The sequence below is a fragment of the Chrysemys picta genome, chromosome 10 (genome assembly GCF_011386835.1).
Source record: "Chrysemys picta bellii isolate R12L10 chromosome 10, ASM1138683v2, whole genome shotgun sequence".
NCBI classification, from domain to species: Eukaryota; Metazoa; Chordata; order Testudines; family Emydidae; genus Chrysemys; species Chrysemys picta.
The window spans coordinates 24,037,583-24,050,834 of record NC_088800.1 but is presented as its reverse complement, the minus strand read 5'-3'; the positions used below and the strand labels follow the sequence as shown (position 1 = coordinate 24,050,834).

The 13,252-nt window shown below is 41.1% G+C and overlaps 1 protein-coding gene across 2 annotated transcripts in view; it reads left to right on the top strand.

Moving 5' to 3' along the window:
• Positions 1-13,252, top strand: part of WDR72 (WD repeat domain 72) — a 186,996-nt gene that overhangs the window by 55,145 nt on the left and 118,599 nt on the right. For both annotated transcript variants that reach the window (XM_024108982.3, XM_065558176.1), the window contains exon 14: positions 12,765-12,970. In XM_024108982.3, coding sequence (XP_023964750.2) covers positions 12,765-12,970 — 206 coding nt within the window. The remainder of the gene's footprint in view (positions 1-12,764; positions 12,971-13,252) is intronic.

Sequence of the window (13,252 nt, the reverse complement as noted above, 5' to 3'; positions counted from 1 at the left end):
TATTTACATTGTTTAATGAGGTGTTTGCATTAAACAATTTTGCTCTCAAGTAACTGGTGTGGGGATACCTGAGCTTAAATAATTGAAAATATAATTTTTACCAATATACTGATTCTTTTTCCAGAAGAAAAATCAAAATGTTTTGTTTAGGGTTAACCCAAATTAAACACTTTGGTTTGTTGAAGTCTATCAAAATGTTTCAGCTTGGGAATGCAGAAACATTTTGTTTTGTTCAGAAATAACAAAACAGTTCAACCTTTTCCAAATTGAAATTGTTTGTAACTCGTCATTTTGTGAAAAATTTTCATTTTTGACTTTTCATCGCAGTTCAGTATGAAAACGCATTTTGCCATATTGGAATTTCCTCCGGGATGGAAATTTAAACCAGATGTAAAAGAAAGTCTGTAAGAACGGGGTTTGGGGTGTGGAATATAATCAACAAAATGTGGCCCTCCAGCCCATTAGTTAGTACAGGGGTCGGCAACGTTCAGCACGCGGCTCGCCAGGGTAAGCACCCTAGCGTGCCGGGCCAGTTTATTTACCTGCTGACGCAGCAGGTTCAGCCGATCGTGGCCCCCACTCGCCGCGGTTCGCCGTCCCGGGCCAATGGAGGCGTTGGGAAGCAGCGCGGGCTGAGGGATGTGCTGGCTGCGGCTTCCCGCCGCTAGGGTGCTTACCCTGGCGAGCCGCATGCCGAACGTTGCCGACCCCTGAGTTAGTATATGCCTGACTCAAGTGAGGGTGAAAAAACTCAACTGTCAGACCAGTTTGCAGTGTGGGGAAAATCCCTGTGGTGCTTGGCTGTAGTCCTGAGTATGCCGTCAAGCACAGTTGAAATGGCAAGCTTATGTTATCCAGGATCTCTAATATAGTTGTTCTACCATAAACCCAACACCATTGGAGAGGGGGTGAGTATTTAGAAGGATCTTTGCTCCAAGGAGTGGAAATGCACTCCCTGCCTCCGGTGGCACCATATCTCCTCTGCAAGGGGTGTGGCATGGGCCAATTACAAATCCATCAATCCATCTCCAGGCAACTCAGCAGATAGGAGGAAGGATTGACTTTTGCCTGATGCTTCCTCCCACAGCTGACCAAATAATACTCCAAATGCCTTATTCAGTGCCCACTGAAGTGAATGGAAGGACTGCTGGTCATTTCATTGGGTATTGGATTAGGAATTTCCCCAGTTATTTATGGTTTTGAGACAAGTAACAGGAAGAGATAAATAAAATAAACTAGTGATTTATAAAATGTAGGCACATCATTCGTATGCACTGAATGGAATACATTTCAGGAAAACTTGAAAGTGAAATTATTTCTTTTTAATCCAGTAGTCACTTCTTTATAGCAGTCTTCAAAAATATTTTCTCAAAAATGATAGTATCGTTAACCTGACCAATCCTCTGACTAATAAAAATGGTGATGATGTAGCTTTTCATAAAGCAACCCCCACTTAACTTGATTAACATTCTATCTAGATTTAGAGAGAAGTTAGCAATTAAAACCATTATAAAACCAAGTTTAAGATCTCTTCCAGTGCCCATGAGGAAATAATTGGGAGATATTAATGAAAGTCTCAGAAGTGTATCAAGGTAAACCCACCTATTAATTTACTGTATTTCTATGCCTAGGTAATTGTCAAAGGCAATTATAATTCCATCACTGTGACCCTTTTGTCCTTGCAAATTTTAGTGATTTACCGTCTCCCTCGGTGTCGTGCTCTCTCTCTTTTTTTTATTCTCTCTCTCTCTCTCTCTCCCTCTCCCTCTCTGTCTCTCTCTCTTTCTGTTTCTCTTCAGGTCATCGGTCAGAATTAGATTTGAGTGGGTGAGTATGGCCTAGCTGATAAATCCTGCAGTTGCTTTTTAAATGCTGGGGGCTATGGTGTAGCTAGGGTCAAGGTCATAGTGGTCACTGCCTTTTTTTAAATGCATTCTGTATAGCCTAAAGGTCTGGGCTGCTGCAAAGCTCAGTTGTGAGTTGCTTAATGTATTTGGTAGCTTTTTTATGGATATAGTTCTTTTTTTCCTAGCTACTTTATATGCTGCAATAAAACACATTTGGAAGCAAAATATCTATTTATAGTTTGTATAAAGTTCATTTAAAATATTTTTTCTAGTTAACTAAGTTTGATACCTCTGGGGTCCTATGCCCCTGGTCAGAAATCCAAGTCAATTTATATATTTGCAGGAGTAAGATGCAGTAACTGTGAAATGGTTTTGTTAGGAAGGGGCACCAGGTCGATCTCTACGCAGTTCATGTGAACAAGGCAATGAACTTCATCTGTAACTGATGATAAATGATAAATCTTCAAAAGTGCCAAGTAGCCAAGTTCCATGATAGATGTTACTTGATTGAAATGGGTATCCAGTTGTTTTAGTGAACTCTGATTAAAGATTTTTTGGATAATAAACAAAGATATAAACTTGTTATAAAGTAACTCTTTAGTGTTATGTTTTGTTTTAAAGAAGAAAATATTAATAGTTGTGGTCGTGTAACATTTTCAAATAGATTCTAGTATTTTCAGATAAAATGAGATATGGAAAATATTGATATTTTTTCTAAACCATTCTGTAGTTTGTGTAAAATTTCTCCACCTCTTTAATTTTAGTTCAGCTATCCCAAGGATTCAAAATTTAAGAAGTCAGAGTCCCTCTCACACACTCACACCCTCTTCCCCCCAATCATCTCATTTGAGGATCATAGAAACAATGTAATATTAGTAACCACATTATGCATATAACCTATTGAAAGGTTTATTTTAAAGTTAAAGATGTAGTTTTCAAATGATCTCCATAAATGCCCCCAACAAAATGTGCTTAAGTATCTGCTTGCTCACACAAAAAGACAAAACACACTTTATTTTCATCCATATCGCCTATGAATTTTAAAGTCAGAATCCAAAACTATGATATTTCTACATCATATCACATGGAACTTTATCATCTATTGTTGCATACCAAATAAGTAATTAACAGCTGATAAAGCTATGGCTCAAATACTGTTAAGTGTCCTGTTGCATCACTAGGAGGAGTTAATTGAGGGCTGAAAGGCTTACATCTCCCCTGAAGGGAGTTTTTCATATTTGAAAAAGGCTCTAGTGATTTAGCCGTTCTGTTCTTCAAGGGTAGTGGTTTGACCTTCAACATTAATAGTCAGGTCAGAAACCATGTGGGGTGAGGTCTTGATTTTTGTCATGCTTGGTAAGAGTGTGTGTTTTAAGAGCTGTGCTTCTTTGTAGAGAAGGAAAAACCTGCAGGGAGGGAGTTAACACAGCTTTGCATTATTGAACCAATACAAGATAACTTCTTGGGCCCAGAGCACTAGAGTTCTGGGAAGGTACCATGCAACATTAAACAATTTCATTTTTTCTGCTATAGATACTCATTCTTTAAGAAAGCAGTTCAGCCCAGAAAGTCAAACTGTTGTAGAGGTGAAATACAACACAAAAGATAAAGTGCAGGAAGAAGCTGGAAAGTTGCCGACTTAATGCAGTTTCTCTGCATATTTTATACTATAGCTTGAATTAATTTCAAAAAGAAAAAACTGACTATATGTTAAAAAACAAACAACCTATTAGCATATGTTGAAAATATGAGCAACTCAAAATAGCTCATAAATGTGAATATACCTGATTCTTTATGGAAATTACATCAATTCTGGCAGCCATTTTGTTAAAATTTGCCATTCTTTTGCAGTTTTCATGATATGCTATGTTTTTTGCTTGCAAACCTGAATTCAGTCCCTAGCTTGCAGTAGATAATTTAAATGGTTATCTGGCTGTATAAATTTGATTGTGACATAGCTCAATAAGTATTTAGTGATACAGAGTAGTAAAAGCTACTGGAGCTTTGACAAATCCCTGAGTGTCAGAAGAAAATGGCAGTGTCATCTTTTGTCCAAACCAAGGAAGTTGTGGTCTCCAGGAAGACTTATTCTCTACACTCTTCCTGTTTATGAAGTTATGATATCAAAATGTGACCTTTGCCCTTTGAAATAACAGTTTTATTTAAAATAATTGAAATTCAGCTACATGTTACGTATGTAGTTGGGAGGATGAAATGCAAGAACTCTCTCTATATAGAAATTGCAGCTAGTCTGTGTTCCTGATTATTATTTTATTATTTTTAAATATGTATATTATAGTAATGCCCAATGTTCAGTCAAGACTGAGATATGATTGTGCTGGGTGCTGTACAGTCATAAACAGGAGGCAATCCCTGCCCCGAAGGGCTTACAGTCTAATCAGGCTAAAGATTAAGGGGAAGAGTCTCTTCCCTACTTTGGTCCTTTTGCATTCCCTAGGTGCTGCGATGGGAGCAGAAACTGTCCACATCTCCTCTGCTGGAGTGTAGAGCTGGCAAAACTGGCTCTATTCCACTTCCTCCTTCTAGCCCTTGTTTATGGAACAGGGGAGAGCACAAATGGAGTGCACTGCATTCTGGCTATTCTCCATTGGGGACTCTTGCCAGCTGGTATATGCCAGGACTTGGGGTGGGTTGGAGCCAGGAAATGTATCAGGGAGTTGTAATTGGAACTCTGATGGTCTTTCTAGTTCTGCTCTGCTGAGTGGATCTAGGCCACAGTAGAAAATTTAGATCTAAGTACTAGGTAGGATAGTGTAATGCCTTTTTTTACCTACTCTATATGAAAACCATTGTGTTGTATTACAGTAAGGGAGCTTGTATTGTAGCTCTCCTGCTAGCATGGCTCTGGAGGATATTCATAGGGGAACCTGCTGGGAGCATGTTCCCACTAGTCATCGTATATTTTGAGGGAGTAAGTCAGTTATGTCAGCAATGCTCCCTTTCTGCAGTTGGACCACCTGATTAAGATCTCCATTGCAGGGTGTTACTGCTAAACCAGCTTCCCTCAGTAGGTGGCCAAATGCTGTGCACTCATGCACATGGCAAATATTTTTAGGGCACCCCGTTCTAATGTTTGGGTCACCCTGGATCCAAATCATGTTGCTGCTGTTAAATTATGTGTAAAGTACCATAAGGATTTTGAAAGTGAGAGTGACTGGGGGTTTTGAAGCTATATTTGAGCTGTATGTACCTTCCCTCCCCACATCTCATCTGTATGTACTTGTTGCACCTACTTGTTGTGTCTTGTCTAAGACTTTGGAACAGAGTCTGTCTTATGCTGTATGTATAGTGTTAGGCACAATGGTGCCTGGCCAGGTATGATGCCCCTTGCTGCTAGAGTGATAGAAATAGTAAATTAAAAAAAAATTAGGTGCTAAATAAATTTCCACTGTCTTTATAGCTGGATGGTAGAGTCACAGGTTGCAAGATGGTTTTGATGAAGAACCTAAAGCTGCTGAGTTAGTCTGGCTCATTGTGGCAGGTGTGGCTTGATAACTCCACCAGGATCTGAGAGGTGGTGAAAGCCTCTGGTCAGATGAAATAAGCGTATGGTGACAGGAAGGACCTGCATAAAACCAAAGGAATAGCCAAATTTAGGGAGGAAGCTTAGGCTGAAATTTACATTCTGTTATTATTTCAATTACCAGTAAACCCAAACGTCAAGAACGGGACAAGTTTATTGTTAAACAGCATATGTAGACTTCATCTGCAACAAGTCGGAAAACCACAAGTTCAGTCTCTCTAAATAAAATTAATTCCAAGAACAGTTTTCATTCACATAGGTCATTCTTGTTACATTCTAAGGCTAGACTGAGTTACCAAGTCATTGCAATATCAAAATATTGAGGATGACTTTTCAATACTTTAGCTAGCAAATATAAAACAATGAAGCCTGATGACATGACAGGTCATGAAACATCAATGAATACCTCATGAGAAGACATTGTAATGGGGCGTAGTGTTCCATTAAGCCTGTGGGGAGCCAGAAGACCCCTTTCCAGGAATGTTAGTGTGAGCACAAGCTCAGACACCGTCTGAAACGGGAAAAGAGAAGGTGGTCCTGAGGAATTAGCAGCCAGATGGGAAGATTCCAGGTCACTGTGACTTTAAAGGCCTGGGATCAGGACCTCTGTAGTGTAAGGGGGGGCAGGGCTCCCCTCTCTCTTTCCAGGAGAAACTTTCAGGAGAGTAGTATAACACGCTGCTTTTCCTGTCAGAACAGGATGTGTGCAGACAGAGGAACAAAGCCTGAGCCAGAAAGCTCGGCTTCTGCTGAGTGGAATAAGGTCTCTGTAGATGACCGGAGTGTTGGAGGTGGGTATGAACTATGAGTATACTATGATGGACCTTGTGTTTGGGACATTGAAGACTATTTTGAATGATTTTGGGTACTGACCTAGTTTTAGGGGCCAGCTAGTGCCAGCCCTGAGAAAAACTATAGAATGCTCCCTAGGATCCCTGAAGAGAGAGCAGAGAGAGGGCCCTGCAGAAAGACCTCTGGCTACAAGGGCACACGTGATGAATGGCAATGCCACCACTGGCATGATAATATGCATGTCGCCCTCCCCACCACCCTCCAGTGGAAATTCACCATTCAGTAAGAGCAAAGCCCCTGAGAAGTTCACTGACAGCACTAACGCCCAGAGACCCAATTTGTAGTACTTGGTCCAGAAGAAGTATAAGATGTAGTAACCGTCCCCAGCTGGTGGTCCAAAGCTGCCTAGGAGAGTGAAATACTCCACTTTTGTCTATTCATGAGATTTGGTTGCCATGGTCACAGCTTCAGAAAGGTAGAGGACTTTCTTGCCTTTTTCTTGTATGCAGTGGGTTTGTTTGTTTTTTTAATACTATTTTATTGTTGCTCTTCAGAGATATTTTTATTCCCTTCTACACATTATTTGTGTTCCCCCAGTAAAATGCTTTGAGGATAATTTACTTTTTAAAATATTTAAATTTATCACTCTTATTTTTGTCGCCTTTTCTTTCTCTCTGACTCTTTTTTCTTTATTTTTAAAGGCGGCAATACATACTCTCTCCCCTCCCCTCTCTTCCCCCCCCCCTCAAAAAAAAATGATGGGAGAGACTGGAAAAGGAAGAAGGCATATTCCTTTTTCCCGTGTTGGTCAAAATGCCTTTATTGGCTTATCAAGTTAATTGAGTTTGTCTGTTTTATTAAATTATATTCATTCAATCATTCATGGCTTGATCAGAAGTCTAAGTATCCTGATTTCTGCCACTGACTCACTGTATGACTTTGGGCAAGTCACATAACCTCTGTGTGTTTGGGTTTCCTCAACTATAAAACGGGTAAATCCACCTACCTTTGTAAAGTACTTGGTTATCCTTGAATACTGCACACTCCATAAGAATTCCCATTCCTCCACTGTCTTTCATCATCATGCTATGACTTCCTCTATCCATTCTCCTACACTCTGGTATTCCCTCTTCTACCCCATCAACACACTTCTATACATATATAAGAAACCAAAAGCAATTATTATAAGTAAGAACTATAGAATATAAAAAAAAACAAGCAAAACTACTAAAAAAAGCAGAACCATTTAGAAGATGCTACCTTATGATCTTGAGGAATGGGGAGGTTATATAATGGGGTAGACCTTGCTTGCTCACTGTTTAGATATGGAAGGGCCTTATATAAAAACAATGTAGTGAGGGCCAAATCCCTTGCTCATTCAATATGATACTGTGTATTTTTTTTGAATAATTGGCTTTTTGTTAAATTAAGCAGTTAATTCTCACTTCTCTGCACTCATTAGAACACCATCCGGTATATACACAGCAAAGCATGTGCTTCCAGTTCACTTTGGGCTTGATTGTGCCAGTGGCACAAAGAGCAGTGCTGACAGTGTAGCCATTTTGAAAAGGGTCTGATGACTCTGACAGAAGTGTCATGAGTGACTGACAGAGTCTGAGAGTTGCTGATAGAATGTATTGGTTTGCTGGCAGGTATGCTTCTAATTTGCGCACGCACACACACACACACACGAGCATTGATTTGCATACATTTGGATAAGGACTGCTGCCTGTTTGTCCCATTCATACTCACTCCACACATTCATTCTATTACATCCCAACTCATTAATTTCACTCTCTCATTCCACACCCCTTTTCATTCAACCCCTGCATACTCATTTCACACACATTTCTAGACAAAACAACTCATTCCATGCACCCATTTATTAAACACTTACCCCTTTATTCATTCTACACACACATCCCTCTATGCCCCCTCCCCCCACACACATACATGTCCCATCATGCTCAAGGACAATTCAGCTGTCATGTCCACCAGGCCAGCCCCCAGGCAACAAGAGGGAAAGGACATATGACCATAGGCTCTAACTTTCATAGACAGAGCCCAGGAGAAGGATGAGGTTTCCCAGCGTTAAGCTCTCTCTCACATTCCTGCCTCTTAGCTCTTATTTCTGTCTCCCCTTTCTCTGGGCAAAAAACTCCCAGTGTCCCAATTCTTCAAGTAATTGGCTCCCCCATTGGCCCTTCAAGTTTCCCAGCACCCCCTTGGTTCTTTCTAAATAAGTGATAAGCTGCTATCCCTGTTTCCTCCTGTGGAGCTTTTGCTCCTCCCACCCCGTCTTCAGGTTCAGGGACGCAGCCTCCACTCAACTAGCACAGCCTAGCCCTACTTCTGGACCTGCTGGCCCAGGGGAAACTTCACCCCAGTGAGAAGGGTTTTACCGTGATGAAGGTCTTTCCATGGGAGTGAAACATCCCCTGGGCAGTCTGCCTGTGGGTCCAGAGCTGGGCTGCTCTAGGTAGGAGGAGGCTAAAGAAGGGGGACAGCTAACCACCTCCTGAAGACAGCAATAGGTCACTCCTGGTGCCCCCTCCTGAAAACTCCTGTGGTAAGTGGGGAGCTGAGTCCTGGGGCAAGCTGTGGGATGGGGGATGAGGAAGGCAGCAGGCACTTCTAGAGGAGATTGAAGTAGGAGCAATAGATTGAGGGGGAAGGGCAAACAGGTGGGCAACAGCAGCACTTATAGGGGGTAAGCTCATTCCAGAGGAGCTGATTTCAATGGGAAATAGGTACCCAACCTGTGAATGTGCTTTTGTAAATTCCACCTGGCACCTATCTGCATCTTTGGGCATCTAAATCCCTTTGTAAATTTTACCCTTAATGTTACACTCTCTGGGCCTCAGTTCCGCATTTGTAAAATGGGGCTATGCGGATATATTAATTGTTATAGTGTCCTGGAGCCCCAGTCATGGACCAGGATCCCATTGTGCTAGGTGCAGAACAAACGCAGAACAAAAGACAGGTCCTGCCCCAAAGAGCTTGCAATCTAAGTATAAGACAAAAGTCAACCAATGGAGGCAGATTGACTGACGGGGGAATATCAGGCAACAATCAGACAAATATTGGTCAGCATGGTAGGCCGTGGTCTCACTGCACCAGAGGCCTAATGATTGTCTACTTTTTTGTTGGCTTCATGACAGAGGAGAGTTTTAAGGAGAAATTTGACAGAGGATAATGAGCTAGTTTGTGGATGTTTACAGGGAGCTCCACCCAAGTGTGATGAGCAACATGGGAGAAAGTATGAAGGTGATTGTTTTGAAAATTTAACAAGTGGGCGATGGACGTTGGCATTCTGCGCTGGTTGGAGGCGGGAGTCAGCCTTTTGATACTAAATAAGAGAGAATTCCCTACGTCTCAGGATGTTGTGAAGATGAATGCATTAATGTTTGAGAAGTGCTCAGACACTACAGTGATGGGACCCATGTGAGCACATAAGTGAACAGACAGCTTAGCTTGAGGTATTTGTACATAGCCTGATTGTTCGGCTGCTCTTATCCTGGATCTTGGGCACGTTGCCCTCCTTGCTGTGGTAGATAACCAGTATCCATGATGGACTCTGGCTTTGGCAGCTTGTGGGAAAGGACTTAACTACATACTTTTGAAAATTAATTATTGGGCCTGATCTGTATTGGTAGTAACCCCATTGAAATCAATGGAGTCATATTGAGAGGAGAGCAGAATCAGGCCTTTGACTTCCCTTTGCCTGGAATTTAAAGAAAGGCTCCATTGGCCAGTCTAAGAAATGGAGGAGATATTATATTTGATGAAAGGGGAAGGTGGGTTTTCAAGGAAATAAAATTTCAGACAAAATGAGTTTTTTTTTTTTTAAAACACCTTATGAGATCCCTCAATCCCTGTCCAATATTTTTTACCAGCTGTTACTGGTAGGACGTCTATGTTACATACTTTTATTTGGTAGCAGTGAAAGAGAAAATTCGTGTTGGATAACTGCAGGCTACAAAAAATTCAAACCTAGAAACAAAAACCATTTCACATCAAATGGTTAGTACTTTTAAAATACCCGATGTCCTTCATCTCTGACATTTATAGGAAACTTGCAATTTCTATCAGTATTTCTTGTGCTTTCTGCTTAGATGGGAAATAGGTGGCATATACAAGAACCTTAGTTTAAACTAATTATGTAAATACTATATAATATAAATTGCATTTAGAACAAGTCAATAAACCTATATTTAGTACAGCTCACAAAAAAAGTACTATCATAGAACTATAATAAGCCTCTTCGGGTCATGAATACTCATGTTATTTTTTGTTTATATGTGGGTTTTTAAAATTTATTTTGCATATGAAAGCATACGAAAGCTGGTTGAATTATGTGTTGCAAATAACGAGCCAAATATACAGATTCACAGTGCCTGCATTATGCTGCTCTGGCAATGCAAAGCAGCAGTAAGCCAGGCTTACTTGTCCCAGTATGCCAGGTCTATGATGCTTTAATATAGGGTGACCAGATGAGAGATGTGAAATATCGGGAGGGTGCCGGCAGAGCAAAAAAAAAAAAACCCAAGAGCCAGCGGATGAGGAGGGAGGAAAAAAAAACCCCAAGAGCTGGCGGCGGAGGAAAAAAAAAAGGAAGAAAAGCTGCCGGAGCATAGGAAAAATTGGTGGGGGCAGCTCCACGCCCCGCCCTGCCCCCCCCCCAGCTCACCTCTGCTCCACCTCCCCTGAGCTGGCTGCCGCATCCTGCTTCTCCCCCCTCCTCCAGCGCTTGCACCGCCATACAGCTGATTAGCGCAAGCCTGGGAGGGAGGGTGAGGAGGAGGAATGCGGCGTGCTTGGGGAAGAGGCAGGGCCAGGGCAGGGATTTGGGGAGGGATCCAATGGGGCAGTAAGGGGGCGGGGCAAGGGGGGGATTTGGGGAGGGATCCAATGGGGGAGCGAGGAGGCGGAGTTGGGGCGGGGGGGGGGGGCGCGAGCCCCCTCTGCCTGTGCGCCGGAGCGCAAAATATTGGGACAATTCGCGTCTTGACCAAACATCGGTCAGGAAGCGGGACAAACAAGTAAATATCGGGACAGTCCCGATAAAATCTGGTCACCCTACTTTAATACCAAAGGGGTAGCACAATGCAGGCAGACCGTGAATCTGGCCCAATATTTGGTGCCAATACAGCCATTTTTTCTGTGTGTGCAAATTGTTCACAATTTGATCAATGTCCAGTTACTTTTGCATGCCTGGACTCAGGGTCTGAGTATCATGTGTATGGCTATAAAGGGGATTCTGAGTCCTTTAGGTGTGTAATTCAAGTCAAAGTTCAGCCCTTTTAGATAGTTGGGCCATGTTTGGGGGTTTTTTTTTTTTTGACCTAACTTAAAAAAATATTAAAAGCCAAATACCACTTATCTAACGCATGTGAGTCATCTAATTGATTTGAAATCAGTAGAGGCATATGTGTGAATAAGGTTACCAGTATCAATGCCATTAGTGTCCAAGGTACCATGCAAAGCTTTTATTCTCTTCTTGTGTCCTCTCTGTTTCCTGACAATGTTCCATCTATTTGTACTAATCTAGGCAATTATCAATTGGAAGAATAAAGTGGGAAAGGAGGTAATAATAAATAAAGTGATCACCTTTAAGAAATAATTATTTATAGGTGCCACACAGTAGTATCTGAGATGACTGCCACTTTTCCTTAAGCTTAGAGAAGATACCTATGGTAACTGTGGTTAGAGCAGGCAAATGTTGAGTTTTAATGGTTAATACTCTAGCCAGAAGAGATTATGGGTAGAACTAAAGTGAGAATAAAGAGGAAAATGGAAAATAAGATTAAGGAAAAACCCAAGAAAGAAAAGGCAAGAGAAGAGACAAAGAAAATGTATCACATGGGGAAACAGAATTCCTGTCAATCTCTGCTTCCAGATATAACAATCCAGACACTGAGCCAGATTCCCTTGAGCCATTCAGATAGTAATATTAAAGCCAAATCTCTGGATCCATAGTGTCATAATCCTGACTATAACACCACTTGATAACATAGTTTCAGCTAGTAATGTTTATGAGTTAAAAAGTTGAATATGGAGAAAAGATGTTACTTGGAAATCTGGAAGAAGAGAAGAGTTTATAGATTCCTCTTGTTGTTTGTAACCTAGAACACTAGAGGACAGCACTAAAATATTCCATAAGTGTTTATTATTGATTACAAGGTTCATAATGCATATAGTAAATGCAGGTTTTGTTGTTAAAGAATAACACACAACACATTGATCTCACTGTGTAAAGTGTAAGGTAGAATGAAATGTTTTGAACATGGTAAGGCAAATAACATTTTTCTCTCCAGTTTTATACAGTGCATGCTTTGAAAAGGCCTTCAAGATGCTTTTATACATTGTACAATACATCATAAGTTCCATACATTCTGTGTCTGACAAAGTTGCAGCAAAGATTTTTGATAAGAAATTTATATCTGGTTAAATTAAGGCAAAATAAAAGTTACTGTATTCCATTAATAAGAAATGTGATTGCTGAAAATCTGCTGTAATTTTTGTATAAAACATCACTTCATTTTTAAAAACTTCACAAGCTCTTCTATTCTGTTTCCTAGGGACTCTAGAACGGCATGAAACAGATGAAATGGCAAAAGCAATTCTTACTTCCTGTGAAGATTCAGAGTGTTTAGTGACTGATTCTGTACTTCCAGTCTCTCAAGATACACAAAAGCATAAAAATGCAGGATACAAATCCTCCAGCTCTTACAAACTTGGCACACTGTCCCACAATCTTACCCACATAGAAAAATCTTCAGATAAGGTAAGAGTGATTGAGTAGAATATTACTTGGTAGAAACAGATAGTGGTCCAAATGACTTTACCATCTCTGTCTGTGGGAGAGAACCCAAGAAGGGACCAGGAACTCAAGATTTGTTGTGGAGTTTCCTTCATATTGTTCTAGTGAAGGGTATGGGGGGAGGAGGTGGTGGCATTCACCCCAAGTCACAGAACAGAAGGGAGTGAGACCCACTTTCACCCATGAGGGAAACCCACAGAGGGCAAGGGCATTTGCACGGCAGCCCAGTGCCTCTACTCTACTATC